General features: G+C 53.4%; 6 protein-coding genes across 6 annotated transcripts; 4 read left to right on the top strand and 2 right to left on the bottom strand.

The window, feature by feature from the left end:
- Window positions 1-55: 55 nt before the first annotated feature.
- ASPBRDRAFT_48882 (DNA-directed RNA polymerase I subunit RPA43) lies at window positions 56-2,101 on the bottom strand. The gene is made up of 2 exons (XM_067626180.1): window positions 2,062-2,101; window positions 56-1,956 (listed from the first exon to the last, which is right to left on the bottom strand). Exon 2 carries the CDS (start codon window positions 1,781-1,783, stop codon window positions 410-412), a length of 1,374 nt encoding a protein of 457 aa, XP_067473830.1. The 5' UTR covers window positions 1,784-1,956; window positions 2,062-2,101; the 3' UTR covers window positions 56-409.
- On the top strand, window positions 1,939-3,541 carry ASPBRDRAFT_48883 (J domain-containing protein). Its single transcript, XM_067626181.1, has 3 exons — window positions 1,939-1,956; window positions 2,062-2,768; window positions 2,861-3,541. The coding sequence occupies exons 2-3, from the start codon at window positions 2,202-2,204 to the stop codon at window positions 3,365-3,367; spliced, it is 1,074 nt and encodes a 357-aa protein (XP_067473831.1). The 5' UTR covers window positions 1,939-1,956; window positions 2,062-2,201; the 3' UTR covers window positions 3,368-3,541.
- Window positions 3,542-5,188: 1,647 nt separating this feature from the next.
- On the top strand, window positions 5,189-5,763 carry ASPBRDRAFT_421503 (uncharacterized protein). The gene has a single exon (XM_067624745.1). It carries the CDS (start codon window positions 5,312-5,314, stop codon window positions 5,648-5,650), a length of 339 nt encoding a protein of 112 aa, XP_067473832.1. The 5' UTR covers window positions 5,189-5,311; the 3' UTR covers window positions 5,651-5,763.
- A 112-nt stretch (window positions 5,764-5,875) lies between these two features.
- ASPBRDRAFT_137813 (uncharacterized protein) lies at window positions 5,876-6,738 on the top strand (the record flags this gene model as incomplete). The annotated part of the gene is made up of 2 exons (XM_067618935.1): window positions 5,876-6,297; window positions 6,354-6,738. The coding sequence occupies 2 exons, from the start codon at window positions 5,876-5,878 to the stop codon at window positions 6,736-6,738; spliced, it is 807 nt and encodes a 268-aa protein (XP_067473833.1).
- Window positions 6,739-7,059: 321 nt separating this feature from the next.
- ASPBRDRAFT_137843 (uncharacterized protein) lies at window positions 7,060-7,779 on the bottom strand (the record flags this gene model as incomplete). The annotated part of the gene is made up of 2 exons (XM_067618936.1): window positions 7,060-7,246; window positions 7,655-7,779. The coding sequence occupies 2 exons, from the start codon at window positions 7,777-7,779 to the stop codon at window positions 7,060-7,062; spliced, it is 312 nt and encodes a 103-aa protein (XP_067473834.1).
- A 1,114-nt stretch (window positions 7,780-8,893) lies between these two features.
- On the top strand, window positions 8,894-15,654 carry ASPBRDRAFT_59685 (uncharacterized protein; the record flags this gene model as incomplete). The annotated part of the gene is made up of 9 exons (XM_067628095.1): window positions 8,894-9,804; window positions 9,867-10,093; window positions 10,154-10,284; window positions 10,347-10,593; window positions 10,654-11,169; window positions 11,226-11,336; window positions 12,705-12,868; window positions 13,552-14,808; window positions 14,851-15,654. 9 exons carry the CDS (start codon window positions 8,894-8,896, stop codon window positions 15,652-15,654), a joined length of 4,368 nt encoding a protein of 1,455 aa, XP_067473835.1.
- Window positions 15,655-15,882: the final 228 nt, after the last annotated feature.

Raw genomic sequence — 15,882 nt, forward strand, 5'->3', positions numbered from 1 at the left:
CATGCGCCTAGTATATGATATGAGGATGGCCAAGAGAGTAGTGTATCGTAGAGGATTCAGTTTTTGATTCGAATAGCCTTAATGATACAGAATACCAGCTCCATTCTCTGCATCCATCTAGGAGTATATATCAGCTGGCAATGACAGCCACAATCAAAGAAATCAGATATTTTTGATATTCCCATCTAACGCCAGCCACAAAACAAAGCTGAATACGATACACACATGCACAAAAAAGAGAGGAAAGAAAGAAAGAAAAATATATAACATGCACACATACTTATAAACAGGTCAAGTATCCCTTCCACCTCCCACCTCCCACCCCGCCTCCATCCCATCCATCATCCAGTGCATTCATTATGTCCCGGCACTCGTTTAGTCAATCATCAGACTTGTTTGACTGGGTGATTTACTCCTTGCTCTTCTCTTTCTTGGAAGACTTAGACTTCTTCTCCTTCTTTTCTTTCTTCTCCTTCGACGACTTCTTCTTACTAGGCGACTCCTCCACATGCACATCCACAACCTCTGGTTCCGGCGCCACCGACGCAGATGCAGAGCGGATCGCCAAAGCACCAGACATAGTAGTCACCGAGCCTAGTTTTCTCGGCGTCATGCCGGTGGCACCGCTGCCAACATAGGAGCTAGAAGGAGCAGAAGAAGAAGAAATCACACCCGTCCTCTCCTCCTCCAGAACCCTCTTCTCCTCCTCCTCATCCAACATCGTGCCCTCAATGCTAAGGAATCCACTCTCCCGTTCCGATCCCGGAATCACATCCACATCCACGACCCGGAACTTGATCGTGCCGCGCACGCGGTGGCCAGACACAGACTGGAAGTATCCTTCTGCGGCGGCAGTTTCGTCGTCGTCGTAACCACCCGTGGTGTTGTTGCTAGTGGAGGTGGAAGTGGGATCTGTATCAGCGAGGGGGTTCACATCCTCGGCGAGGGCAATGGGACGGAAGAGTTCCTTGGCGGGGTCGAATGCAGCCTTCTTCTTTCCTTCGGAGTTGGAGGAGTCGCTATCATCATCATCCTCGTCGTCCTTTTCCGTGGCGGAGGTGGTGGATGCCTGCTGTTGCTCCTCCTGCTCCTGCTCCTCCAATTCCTCGCCGGGGGGAATCCACTTCCAGCTCGGGGGCAGGCGTTTCCGTTCAATGCCCACGGAGAACAAGTTCAGGACGATAGCGCCCAGGAAACCCTCCGATTGCACGTTCACCCATCCCTCGAGGATTTGGCCGCGCTGGGGCCGGAACACCAGGAACGTGGCGGTGAGGTAGACGTACAGGACGCCGTATTCGCCGGCGGTGCGGGCGAGAGTAAGTGGTTGCGGGAGGTTGGGGTCTTCGGCGTTGTTCACGATGTTGGTGGAAGAAGGAGGGGTGCTGGAGATCGAGGCATTGGAGTAGGCGAGGACGATGCCCTTCAGGGGGGCGTAGTAGGTGAGAAGGAGAGGGGAAAGGTGCTCTGCTAGCAGGGAGGCTAGGGCGTGGGTGGGTGAGATGGAGATCGGAGAGAGTGGGAGGTAGAGCGTTGCGGTGGTGAGGGTGTAAGGGGAGTCGGGAATCGTGGGTTTGTTGTTGCTGGTGCTGGTGCTGGTGCTGGTCTTGGTGGACTTCTTGCTGCTGCTCTTCTTGCTGGAGGAGGTGGCATCGCTTTCGTGCTTGCGCTTCTTCTTGCTGGGTGATGTGGTGTCCTTGTGTTTGCGCTTGCGGTCTTTCTCGGGCGATGATTGTCTGGCTGGCCCTGTCGGGTGGGGGTCGAGGTCCATTGCGTCGAGGGCCATTGTGTCAATTGAGGACGAGGTTTGGCGGCGCAATGGAGGGGAGGTTCGGTTGATTTGATGCCGGTGGAACTGAACTGGATGCCTTCCTCTTTTTTTTCCCTCTTGACTTTTTTTTTTTTCTTTTCGGATTTGCGAGTGGAGGCGGGCGGTGGGGTGGGCGGTGAGGCGGGCCTCTATCCGGAGTGGGTGATTAGTTGGGAGGCATAGTAAAGACAAACATCCTCTGGACCAGCAATTTGGTGGTCGTCGCTCTTTTCTTGGGGTTGATATTTGCTTACTGGTTTGATGGAGCTTTGAGTATTGTGTACTGTGTTGGCATATCACATTCGCCCATGTCGTCGCTTCTCTCTTTCTTCGGTTGGGCTGTTCTCCCAAACGTGAGTACCGTGTCCATTCCCTCCGCATTTCTATAAGCGCCATGTTGCGCAGTTTCACATCCTCATTCACTAACCACATTCGCATCCAGTATGTCACCTCCATCGTCCAGAGCGTCTACTATGGCATCACCATCCGCGCAGGTGAACCCCGCCCTCAGCCCGGCACTCCACGTTATGCGCGACACCGCCGGCGCATCTACATCCTCGTCGTGACCAGCTATCTCCTCTACACTCTCTATGAGACCTTCCATCGGGTACAAGTCGCAGGCGACTTCTACCGCGCCCTGGGCGTCTCTCCCTTCGCCGATGAACGCACTATCAAATCGCGCTTCCGTCGTCTTGCTGCCCAGCATCACCCAGATAAGGCCGGCGGCGCCGTGTCAGACAGCTACTTTGTCTATCTGAGACTGGCGCAGGATACGCTTTTGGACCCTGTGAAGCGGGTCGCGTATGATATGTATGGCCCGGATATGTTGAATTGGGGCGATAAGAGGACCCTTCAGGAGTTTGTCATGGCTGGGGTGCAGCGGTCCCTGCCGCAGTATCTGATCGGGTTGGTCACTATTGTGGTGCTGCAGTTTACGTATTGGTCGGAGTGGGGGCGTTATGTGAGTTTCCCTTCTCTTACCAAGGCTTGCGGTTCTTCGACTTGGATTGGTGTGTGTGATAATGAGTTACTGACAGTGGGTGCTTCGTCTAGTGGCGCTACTTCACCTTTGCTGCGCTCGTTACCCTCGAGTCGATTCTACTTACTCGTCCTGCGGCATTGATACTCCCGTGGAGTTATATCCCCGCCGGATTACAGGGCCTGCTGGGATTCTCGTCAAAGGGTCCCGAGTTCTATCTTCTGCCGTTTCAGATCCTGACGCTGGCCCAGCGTGCCTCGGTCACTCTGCATATCTTCATTTCGCAGGTCACGCCGCCGGAGATTAGTAAACGGTCGTCGTCTGCCCCGGGCGATCGTCTGAGTCCGCAGACCATGCAGAAACTGGGTCAGCTGGCGCAGCTCTCCCGGGCGACGGATGGCGAAGCGACTCGGCTGCTGCAGTTGGGATTCGCGCCGTTCAAGGGCGATCGTGAGGGTGTGACGGCGCTGCGGAAGGGCATGAAGGAGGCGCTGGTACTGGGCAGTGTTCGGGCTAGTCCGGGAGTGCAACAGGCGGTTGGCGAGGTGATTCGACGGAAAAAGCAGGGGAAGGCAGATTGATGGAGTTGAAGTGAAGTGAAGTAAAGTGAAGATATTGTAATTTCTTTTTTTTTGTGTAGTGAATACATATATTTCTTTGTTAAATATATATTGTTCGTACGAAGTGATGAAAAGTGATTATTATATTCATTACTTTGTATATTTATCTGGTAGATTAATCCGAACGATGGTGGTGTCGATCTCTACTTTTAGTAGTCAATACTAACACAATAGTGGTGAACTAATATGTCCGGCTTAGAATTCAGCCATGAGGCGATCAGGAATGACCACTGCAGCATCCCCATCTTGCCCGCGGTAGTACTAAATGCGTGGCCTGTTTCATTCCCAGCAACCACAGTAAGTAGCATCCACACTGTAAACAAGTAAACAAGTAGACACTAAGTATACTATATATCGTTATTCACAAATTCCAGTGCCGACTAATATTTTATCTGTCAACCTCCAGCTGTAACACAACAGGTAAGTTGACCATGGAATGGATTATAAACCCGGAACCAAGTGGCAAGGCAAGGCAGCCTGGCCGATCGGGGCCAGATATGCTGGTTTCACTTGAGGGATTTCATGGATTGATTCCTTTTACTCCGTAGTGCAGCGGTTACTAGTTGGCTGGATGGTTGATTGATTGATTGCCCCGAGCTTTCCTTTGGAACCCCCTCTTTAATTTTTTTCACCCACTTTGTATGGAGTACTTACATCGGAACCCCCTGGATAGTGGCATTTAGTACTCCGTATCCTTGTTGCTTGGCCGGAGGGGGATTATGTAGCTAGAAGTTACTAGTAAAGATAGTAGGTTAGGTCAGTTGTTGGATATATTAGCCAACTACTCCGTAGTTACTCGGTCACTTGGTCTCCAGGAAGTCATTCACAGTTCTCCTCTTTCTTCTACTCCTCTACTCCGTACTCCTTGGAAATAAGACTCAGCTGATGCACAATGCATGGTTTTAGTTCAAAGTATGTACGGAGTAATGTAGTAACCTATCTACTGCGCGGCGCATCAGGTGCAAAAACAGATGGATCGAATGATCATCCACCAAAGAAGAAAAGTAAACTAAAAATGAAAATTTAATTTGAACGCTTACGAATTAATGGGAAAGAAAAAATCAAGTAGTAACAAAATGGGAAGGGGAAAGGGAAGAGAAGGAAAGCCGGAAGCGGCTGCGGTTCGTTCGTTCATTTGACCCAAAAGTCTAAGCGGCGCCAGGCGGGACGGGCGATCCATATTTTTTGTTCATTCCCTTTCCTCTTCGTGATAGGAGAGAGAAGAGAAAGAGAGGACGAGAGCGAAGAGAGGGAGAGAGACCGGAGCGCCGGACTGGGAAGAACACGGATGAGGAAGAAAGAGAGAGAATGTGGCTGGTTGGGGATGGTAGTGAATGAGAGGGTTGGTATCTCTTTGAGTGTTATTTGTATAAAGTATTGTTGTATTGTTGGTCTATTGAATGATTCCAAAGTATTCAAGTGAATGAATAAATAAGTGTGTAGCTAACTATCTATTGCTATTGTAGAGAGAGAATTGCAGTTGTTAGATGAAGGCATTCATACGGACATACGGCTCTCCGGATAGTCCAGGAGATGATGTGATGCGCGGTGGTATGGTACTGGTAATCGTCCAGATGGGGACGTTACTCAGTGTTTCTGACAGACAGGAACCGTTTTGTTGCTGGCTCTCGAGGTCAACTTTGTTAGCCAACTTGCTTATCTATGAGAGAAGGAGACGCGTATCGGACGGTATGGAGACGCGGTGGTAACGCGCCGGGACCCAGTAAAATGGGGGTTACTCCGTAAAGTAAAGTACGGAAAAGGCGGGCGGCGAAGGCAAGTGGCAGCGCAAAAGGGCCAGGCAGTCGGAACTGACCTTCAGCTTCTCTCCTGGACTGACCGCACCAGAAAAGTCTGGCTTGTCGTTCCCTAGACGAGGAGCGTGAGAAACACACACACACCACAATGAAACCACCACTCGGCGCCTCGACATCCCCATCCATCCCTTTCTTCCTTTCCCCGTCTCCCTCCTTCTCTTCTCCTCTCCCTCCTTCCATCTTCCTCCCCCATCACCATCATCATCCTCACCCTCACTACCACCTACACCACCACCGCCCTATCCTCACCACCGGAGTATGTCACCAGCGCCTCACCTCTACTGCCTCCCTCTTCAGCCCTGCCAGACTTTCGCCTCTCTCTGACCGAGTCTCGCCGCCGCCCACGACTACCACCACCCCAATTCATTCGGTTTCCTTCCACCCCACCAACCAATCCCTCAACACCCACGCCACGATCGTCACTTAATTCATCCACCTCCTCGCCCCAACACGTCCTGCGGCTTTTTTAAAAACCCTCACCCAACTTCACCTTTGGTTGCGTCTGGCTGTGGTCTCTGCCTGAACAGCCCGATCGGGGGGTCCCTTCTTATCTTAACTCTCCTCCCAGCTCCTCTTCGCATCGTCTGAAGGGGCAACCCAACCTATCTCATCGACTTCGTCCTTGGTCGAATTCGAGACTAGCTAGCCCACCATGCCGGCCGCCAGCTCTGCCAGCTCCACCACAAACGGTCGCTCCAGCCGATCTGGACCTTCCAAAAGGATCGTGGTCCTCAAGCTGTCCACCGATCTGCTGAGCCAGTTCGTGACACCACCGCCCGAGGGAAAGGACAAGAAGAGCAAACGGGGTAGCGTCAGCAATATCGACTCGCCCGTCAAGATCCAGGAACCTTCGTCTCCGGCTTCCTCGTCTGCCGAACTACCTCTCCCTCCCTCGTCCGTGGACAATGCTTCCGATGCTGCGTCCACGCCCGCCCCAGGCACCTCGGCTGCAGACACCCCTCGTCGCAAGGGCGTTCCGGGCCCTAAGCCGGGCACCAAGCGAGGCCTCAACCAGACGAGCGAGTCTACCCCGAAGCCGAGAGGCAAGCCAGGCCCGAAGAAGAAGCCCCGACTGTATGTTCCTCCAACCCGATCAATTGATCATGGTGCATTTGCTAACTGTCCTCTAGTGATGACGGCACCGTCGACACTGCCAAGTTGGTGGCGGCTCATAAGCTTGGTCCCAAGGCCAACTTGGGTGCCATCAATGCCGGTCTACGCGCTCTGGATCGCACCGGGGCCCCATGCCGTCGCTGGGAGCGTAAGCCACTTCAGCTGAAAAGCTTCACTGGCATCCAATGGATGCTGCCCTCGTGGCGTACTCCTCGCCCATTGAAGTCCGAGGAGAACGACGAGGCTCAGGGCATGGCTCTCGAGACTGGTGACAGCGACAGCAAGGCCAATCAGAGTGCCAGTGGCGTCCCCAGCGAGAAGAGCACTGGCGATGGTGAACTGACTCCCGCTCCGCCTAATATGACGGAAGCGTCTTCTCCTGCCATCGCCATGACTGCTTGAAGGGTCTGCAACCCCGGTTGCTTCCTTTACCTACGACATATCGTCCTTCTTCCTGTACATTACTTTTTGATACACTACTACCTTTATTCCTTCGATATCTCTGGTGATGGTTGTTTTTCTATTTCTGCACTTGCGTGTTGCTCGGATTGGCGTTGGGTTTGACGGTCACCGGAATTTTTCAACGGATTACTCGCATGAGAGATGTACTTGAGGCTCTGGCATGGGGACGTGGCGGTGCATACGGCACAATTCATTCTCCCTTTGTGAGCTGTTTGCTTGCTTTCGTTGCTCAGATTTTCTTTTCTTTCTTTTTCTTACTATTTACCACTGTTCTGTATCAGTAGAGAATTCGCTTATGGGCTTGGGCAAGGGTTTGAGGGAATTTTCTTTTTCGGCGATAGGCCGCATATTCGAAACATGGATACCAAAATGGACTGGAATGGCAGTATCGTCTGCGTTGTCCCACATGGAATTGAAGGTCGATTCGGCGCCTGAAGGGCCGCACGTGCTCTCTATATTCATCTAGACTAGTAGCTGTCAGGTAGTCCGTCGATAACCGGCGAAACCATTCCGTGACCGAAGAGTTGCTGCTAATTGCCATTGGCAGGTAGAGACAAGTCCTTCAGGCTACTGGTAAGTATCAATGTCCTATGCTTGCTTCTGTTGTTGCACTCTGGGCTTGATTGAGGGTGATACACTGTGGCAGGAGCTGATGTTACACCCACCACCCCTAAAAAGCAAAGACGGGGAAGATTCCCCGTAGCCAAGACTGTCAGCATTTCGTCGTGCTGCCTCCCCATCCTCGAGTAACTCAAAAGGATCTCCATGCAGTAGGACAGTACTAGACTCCGTATCGTAGCTGTATTCTAACTACGGAGTGGTGATCTACCTTAATAGTATCGATATTGTTACTTACGAATTTCTCCAAGTCCAAGGATGCTCCTGGGGCGAAGAAGGAAGATATCGTGGGTTGGACCGTCTCGGGGCGTCGTCGTCCCCCCAATGGCGCCAGAGCCGGGGGTGATACACACCCTGCATCATAGGTCCGGCCAGACATCAAGGGAGAGCCGCCCATCCACCCATGGATAAGTAGTCTAATCAGGAGAAAACGGGGAATGAGTGACTGCTGCTCAGCAGGTCGTCATTCCTGGGGAAACAACAAACGGATGATGGATGAATGAACGACTGAATGCAAGGGCAGGGACAGAAACGCGGGGAGAGAGAGGGAGGGGGGAATTCTTTCCCTTCTCTTCCCCCTCTCCTCTCCTCTCCTCATTCTAAAAAGGAGCTAAATTCAAAGTAAATACCCGGAGGTGTTGTATGCCTACCGAACTTGTCTTACTTCCTCTCTGGATGGATGATCATGTTCATAAGGGAGGAAGAGGAGGAGAAGGAGGAGGAGGCAGCAGAAGCCGAAGCCTTTTTCCCCGCAGTTTTATTTCTTTTGTAGTATTATGATCCTATTAGTATAATTTAATATGAACTATGGCTCGGGTCAGGCCATCCGTCATGTCCTAGTTCTGTTTCTGTCTGTCATACTAAAAGACTAAACAAGGACTAACTACTGACTGTTCTGGTTTGTTCTGCTCACTATTCTCCTTGGGTCACGCGAGGTGCCCTTTCGGTCATTCACTGCGGGTTCTGGTCTCTTCTCTTTTTTCCGTCTTGTGGAATCTGTTTTGTTTTCTTTTTCACTTTTGGTTGTGCTGTTATTTCTGCTTGATGTGTGTGTGTGTGTGTGTGTGTGTGTGTGTGTGTGTGGAAGAACACGAAGCGCGTGTCTGGATCGATCGTTGGCTTCATGTATGTATCTCTCGTCTTCTAAACTATTGATCAGCCCTTTGGGGGGAAGAGGATGTGTTGCTCCACTCACGCTCCCCGGTTACGGAAGTTCCTCAGTACTAATAATACTCCACGAGACAGTGAGCAAAGCTAATCAGCCAGCGAGCAGAAAAACAAAAAGCGACAAAGAACGAGGGGAGTCTGGTGCAGAGTTTAACAGTTGAACAGGAAAAGAGACGAAACAGGAATCCAGAAGTCACGGTGCAGAACAAATGGTACGAATCAAAGACATCACAGAGTAACTAAGTACTGTTAAACTAACAGACCAGCGTTAAGTTAGTACCCGGCAGCAGCACCACCAGCAGTAGCAGCCATGACTGACGCATCATTTCCCCCTTCCGGTGGAGCTCCTCCACGAGCAGCTGCTCTCACTACCTCAACCACCTCGACTGCCTCCACTGCTGCCGCTGCTACTACCACCACCTCCTCCACTCCCTCAACTTACAACTACTACTCCAACGTTCCCAGCATCTCCTCCATCCCCCGTCGCTCTTCCTACGCTTCAGTCTTGTCGGGGACCGCCGCTCTCTCGCCTCCTACTCTCAGCAACCACCCTTTCTCGCCCTTCTCCCCCTCCCACTCCACCTCCACCGCCTCGTATCCCCCGCCGCCGCCGTTCTCTCCCGACGCCCGCCTGCTGAGGCCATCCGCCGCCGTGGATGCCGAGATGCAAATGAACTCCCCATGGAGGTCGTCCCCCGGCGATTCGCTTCCTCCTTACTCTCGGAAGTTTGCCAACCTCGCCCGCTTTGACCCGTGCTATCACAACCCGGGAGCTTGCGCCGACTCGGCCGCTCCGGCCTTCACACCCTCATATCTCCTCAACTCCCGTTATGTCTCCCGCCTCGATGCCGCCCGTCGGGCAAAGCACGCAGCGCAGCGCGATGGCGCCATTCCCTCCACCACCTCGAATACTCTCTCCACTTCCTCCAGTCAGGCTAGCTTGCCCCGGATTGCCCCCTCTCATCGGGGCATGACCTATGATATCATCGAAAGAGAGCCCCCCAGCGACGACGAACACTTGCTACCACTTCCTTCCCGATGGAGCGACGACGATAAATTCACGGGCCTGGAGCTTGGGAACGGAGGGTTGGAAGTCCGATACACCGGTCCGGTCAATAAGCATGAGCATGAGGCTGCTGCCGTCCGGGCAGATAATCCCATGCCCCCGCAGTGCGGGATCTACTACTTCGAGATCACCATCCTGTCCAAACCCAAAGAGGGGTACGCCGTGGCCGCGCTTTCATACCTGTATGGTTTATAGGGAATGCTGACTGGGAATATAGAATGATCGGAATCGGATTCTCGAGCCAGAAAGCCTCGGTAGAACGACTGCCCGGATGGGAACAGGAATCATGGGCTTACCATGGCGATGATGGAAAGTCCTTCTTCGGCGAAAGTCAGGGGCAGGGACGACAGTACGGTCCGACGTTTGGAGCTAATGATACTGTGGGATGCGGTGTGAATTTCTCCACGGGATGTGCTTTCTTCACCAAGAATGGCGTGTTCCTAGGTACGTCCATGTCGGCTGCCTCACTATGTCGAAAAGATTACTTCAGCTAACCACTATCAGGAAACGCATTCCGGGAATTACGAAACCTAAAGGTCTACCCATCGGTGGGCATGAAGAAGCAACCGCCCGTCCACCTGGTAGTGAACTTTGGGCAGCAACCCTTCATGTTCGATATTGATGACATGGTCAAGGTAAGCTAACCTCCCTGGCTACTCTGCTTTAAGCTGCCAATATAGCTAATGGTTCCGAACAGAAAGAAAAGGCGTTGATCCATTCGGAGATTAGTCAGACCAAGACGGACAACCTGCAACCTCCTTTGGATGAATCGGGCCTGCTGCAGGAGTTGGTGGCGCAGTTTCTTGCTCATGACGGCTACGTTGAGACCGCGCGCGCGTTTGCCGAAGAAGTGGCGGCGGAGTCGACGTCTTTGGAGAACGGTCGACAGGCAACCTTGAGGAAGTACGAGGTGGAGGAAGATGTTGACGCCATCAATCGGCAGAGTATGACTGTTTCTTCATTGTTGTTGATATATTATTGTTCCGGTGCTGACTAGCCGGCAGAGATCCGCGCGGCTATCCTGGAAGGCGATATCGACAAGGCGCTCAAGCATACTAACGCTTACTACGCGAGCGTGTTGCAGACCTATCCACAGATCCATTTCAAGCTACGATGCCGCAAATTCCTGGAGATGATGCGTCGATGCAACGAACCGTCGCCATCGCCGTCGAAGCGCGGCAAGTCGTCGAACGGGCTGTCGGACACTAGCGCGGTGTTTGACCAGGAGATGGAGTTGGATGAGCAGCTGCAGGAAGGCGATGGCTACGAGGCGGACGGCATGGACATGGAGGAAACGGAGAGCATCGCGCGATCGAATGAGCTGCTTACAGAGGCGGTGCAGTACGGGCAGCAGTTGTTCCTGGACTATCCGCCCGAGGAGCGGGGCGGGGACCGGAAGATGCTGGACGACATCTTTTCCCTGGTGGCCTATCCGGACGCACGACGGTCAGTGCATGGCCACTACCTGGACCCTGCGGGGCGAATTGCGGTAGCAGAAGAGTTGAACTCGGCCATTCTCGGTATGTTCGTTCAGAGTTTCTACTAATGGTTCAGTTACTAATATTATGACGGGTAGTGTCTCTGGGTAAATCGTCGTCGGCCGCGCTGGAGCGACTCTACCAACAGACGGAAGTGCTGGTGAATGAGATTAGCGAGGAGGGCGGCGCCGGGGCGTTTATTAATGTGCGTAATGACTTTTTACTTTGAGCGGGCGATCTTGGGGCAGTCTCGGGAGTATTTTGTGTGAAGGAATTGATTACATCTGGCATGTGAAGAAAGACTGTGTACCTGCATCTCATGACGGGATTGATTGCAGCAGGGTTCGAGTTCTTTGGGGGAGTGGCTATGTATGCCTCTGTCCTTTTTCTTGTTCTTCCCTCCCCTGGGAAGAGAGAGAGAATAGGCGCTGTAGGTACGGAGGTAGTAGTACATACAACCCGCAGTGTAGGGAATAGCGAAATATGCAAATGCACACCGATCCACTCTCTGGGATTTTCGGTTTTCTTTAAGAGAGTGAGAACGGCAATTGGCCCGTCTGAATGATGAAGACGAGGCTGATGCTGATGCTGATGCCGATGCTGATGAAACGAGCCAGGAGAGGATGGAATTGGGCGACCGGATGGCGCTGTGGATGGAGTCAGGACCAGCTGGCACGGGATGATGCATCCATCAGGCACCGACCAGCCTCCCTGGTTTGCTTTGCTTTGCCTTGCTTGCTGCGTATCATTTTCATCGGGAGTGGAGTCCCTTCCGGATCAGATCGGGGAGGGAACGACAAACAGTTGTCAATGCATTATTCAGGAATGAGGTTATTTTTATCATCATGTGTTAATCTAGGAAAATTCCTCAAATTCTCCCGTCTGTTGATACTACGGAGTAGACAGTAGATGAATGTTGTTAGATGAACTAAGTATGTCTACAAAAGAGAGAGAGAGAGAAAGAGAGAGTCTGTAATGTCCGTAAGGGCAGTACCGATAAACTTCGCTGCCATGGGTAACTTTTCCGCAATTGGACCAATCAGCAGTCCTGAATCAGCTGCCGCCTTGATTACATCTTTTTGTGTTTCGTTCGACATCATCGACTGGCGATGCATTATTTACGCTTTTCATTCTCCAGTCAATCATTCCCTTTCCAATCCCATCAAGCAAGCAAATCCCCAGTTTGTGCATGTCGTTCACTTTGGACCTGCAGGATTCGGTCTCTGCATTCTTCCTGGGTCCGACCAGGGCCTTTTTGCCTCGGATTCTTGTCCTCCTTTCCCCCCTAATCAAATCATAATTAATTTAGTTACTTACTGGCTTGTGTCTGAAGCAAAGACACCATCTCCACTTCAGCGCCTAAAATTAATCCCTCTCACTCTCTGTCGTTCTCTCTCTCTCTCGCTGACATCCTGCTCTGGTCTCTCGATGAACTGGCGTCTCCAGTCCAGCTCATCGCTCCGACTAGTAGGGGTGCCAACTCACCTTCTGCCTCGACTTCCTCCACCTGTTCCGAAGAATCCTGCTACTGCTGCTGCTACTACTTCTCCTCCCAGCCATGGATTCCGATCCACCAGCCGCTAATCATTTGCCCTGCATTCCCTCCCACGCGGCCACCAGTTCCTCTTCGGCTTCTCCCCGTTGCTGCTGTGGCCGCGATGACTGCGCATTCCTGCTCCATAACCATGTCGCCTTGGAGGGGCTCGAAAAGGATTTGGCAACTGCCGCGAGGCTGGGCCAGGTACGTTAGTTAGTCTACTTTGTTCCTTTTTTTTTTTTTTCTTTGTGTTTCTGTTTCCCCGTTGTTTTCCGTCGGTGGATTATTGCATTATTCATTTTAAACTTCGCTCGTTGGATGGTTGGCCGACGTCACCCTGGTTTTCCCGGCCGCGGGGGAGTGAACTCTCTCTCGTCGTACAACCGGCCTCTCTTACTTCCCTGCTGTATAAGGATGGCCGACCAGGGATCTTGCCTTGCCTTGGTTTCCTCACTACTGCATGTCTGCCCATTGGCTTTTATTTAGCCGCTGCATGGTGTTGCGTGACGCCCTTCTATCTATATCTATCTATCTATATCCTCATACTCTCCTGTATACCCGCCCACCCACATACTTCTGTCGGGCTGCACATACTTCTTGTCTTCCCGCACATATTTGTTCCCTTTTTTTGGATGGATCGGTGCCCACCGTTGGAATTTGATCATCGCTTGGGCTCGCGAAGATGAATGCAATCGATTGCAGTCGGTCGGGAGATACCTCCTTCATGGCTTCCTCGCCGCCATCATCATCACCACCGTCATCCTCCAAGCTGGCATCGTCCCCAGTGCTCTCCCATTGCGTTTTTGTCCGTCATGACTGTTTTTCCAGATAAAGCTGCCATGGCGGCAGCCACTAGCAGCTCATCATCGCTAACCTTTGCTCTCCAGGCTTTACTCCACCGTCATGAATCCTACATGGCCGAGGCGGAAGAGGACCGCCATCGGTTACTCGTCAGCATCGACAACTTAGAACGCGAGAAGCGGGAAGTCCAGGCTGAGAATGCCCGCATCATTGAAGAGAATCGCGGCCTGTTAGAACAACTCGATGGCCTCAACAAGGCCGTTGCCGAGTCTGACTCCCACTCCAAGTCGCTGGAGACCCGCCTCGAGAGCACCGAGGCGGAGCTGCGCAAACTCACCCAGTCGGCGGCCCGCGCCGCCGACCTCGAAGCGCAACTGGCGCAAATGGAAGTGGAACAATCCAAGCTGCAGGAAAGCCTGCAGTCCGCTCAGGAGGACTCCAAGTCGGCCGTCCAGCGATGGCGCCAAGCTGAGTGTACCTTGCGGGATCTGCACGATCAGGTGGATCGCATTGAAAAGGAAGCCCGCGAGGAACGAGACCGACATGCCGAGCTGGTTCAACGCATGGAGCGGCGGCGGACCGTGGAACGGGAGCTAGATGGCGCTGCTGGTCGACTGAAGGGCGCCGCAGCGGCCCAGGAGTTGGGCCGCAATCGCGGCGGCGCAACGGTGGTCTCCCGCTTCGTTCGAGATATCTTGCAGGACAATGCCAACCTGCAGATGGGAATCATGGAGTTGCGGGAGATGCTCGAGTGCTCCAACCAGGAGGTCGAGAATCTGCGGGATCAGGTTCTGTCGCACCAGCCGTTGGCGCCCGAGGATCAGGAGGTCCGGCCGTCCACGACTCTCAGTCAGGAACTGGAGTCGAAGGAGTCGCGCCGGGTGTCGCAGGAATTTCACATCCATCACCACTATCATTCACCGACCATCGCGTCCAAGAAGGAGCGGGGGTCTCTCTTCCGTCGCAACAAGAAACGACGCTCCCTGGGCAGTGCGACGGTGCTACACTCGGCTGCAGGAACGCCCCTCTCTCAAAGGGCGAATCACCGCTCCAAACCCTCGACTTCCTCCGCTTCCACGATTCTTTCACAAACCTCCGTCTCCATCCCTCCGACCATTCCCCACCGTTGGTCAGTGCAGTCCCCTGCGTCGGAATCGATGGCGAGCTCTCCGCAGTCGGCATATCAGCCGTCCTCCATCTTCGACCGGGTAGACCGCGGGTTTGATTCCTCCCAGCCGACGAGCCCTGATAGCACGGTCTTCTCGTCGCCGCTGCGAGGCGGCCGGTTCAAGAAGGCGCAAGTCGATGCGGCATATCGCTCGCTAGATGGCGATGGAGTGTCGGTACCGGGAATTGATGACGAACTGGTTCACGACTATTTCCAGCGCCGCAGCAGTGCCGAATATGCAGGCCGGGCGGCAATGCAGTCCGTCATTCCAGAGGAGAAGGAAGACGGGCGATCCACAAACTATCCCGAGTCGGAGCGGGCTACCTCTCAGGAGGGCGTCTTCTCTACGCCGTATCGCGGTCCCCGCCGCAGCGCCTCCCACGAGAGCCTCTTTTCCGTTGCCGGCATGGACATCCACACTCCCAGTCGTCGTCCCTCGCGACTGAGTGACCTCCACTCCAGTGCTGTCCCAGTACGCATCCCCCGCCGGATCATGTCCTCCAGAGCCGATCTGTTCCCCACGCCTCCCGTCATCTCTCCCAGCATTGTGACGGCGGGCAGCGAGCTGGCGATGATCACCGATCAGTGCCCGCAAACGCTTCTTGCATCAGTGGCAGGCAGTCGCAGCCACACTCCGGTTGAGAACGACCCCGAAGACACAACCACCTCATCCCGCAAACTCTCCTTGGGTCGACGCGTCGGCGGCTGGGTCCGCGGACACTGGGGCACGGCGCCCACCTCGTCGAACGAACCCAACGCCGAGGAGACGCCTGCCACAGCTTCAGCTCCTGCTTCCAACACGCCCAGCCGGAGGCCCTCATCTGCCGGCTCCGGCTCCAGGAAGAGCCGACACCACCGGCCTCAGCTGGCCCCTCCCTTGCGTTTCCGGTACCCGGGTGTCAACCAGAAGGGTCCGATTCTGGGATTCCGACCTCCGTCGCGATCGCGAGTGCCAGTTTCGGTGCATGCGGAGCAAGTGGACGAGAGCTTACTCCGGGAGAGTCTTGCCGACTGCCACTGAGATGCCCACTGGTATATTGTTTTTAATGTCGCGAGTATCTTGTTGATCATGGTGCTTGTCATAACTCTGTTCGGTCACCACCCTTATTGTCTCGTTTTGAGCGTGATTCCAGCATACATCGTGTCGCATTCCCTATGTGGTTCCCCGTTATCATTCATTCATTCCTGTGTTAGACGAAGGGGGGCGTTCCTTAGATATATTATGATACCCATGAGCGATGTCTATATT

The sequence above is a fragment of the Aspergillus brasiliensis genome (assembly GCF_001889945.1).
Source record: "Aspergillus brasiliensis CBS 101740 unplaced genomic scaffold ASPBRscaffold_20, whole genome shotgun sequence".
Classification (NCBI taxonomy): domain Eukaryota; kingdom Fungi; phylum Ascomycota; class Eurotiomycetes; order Eurotiales; family Aspergillaceae; genus Aspergillus; species Aspergillus brasiliensis.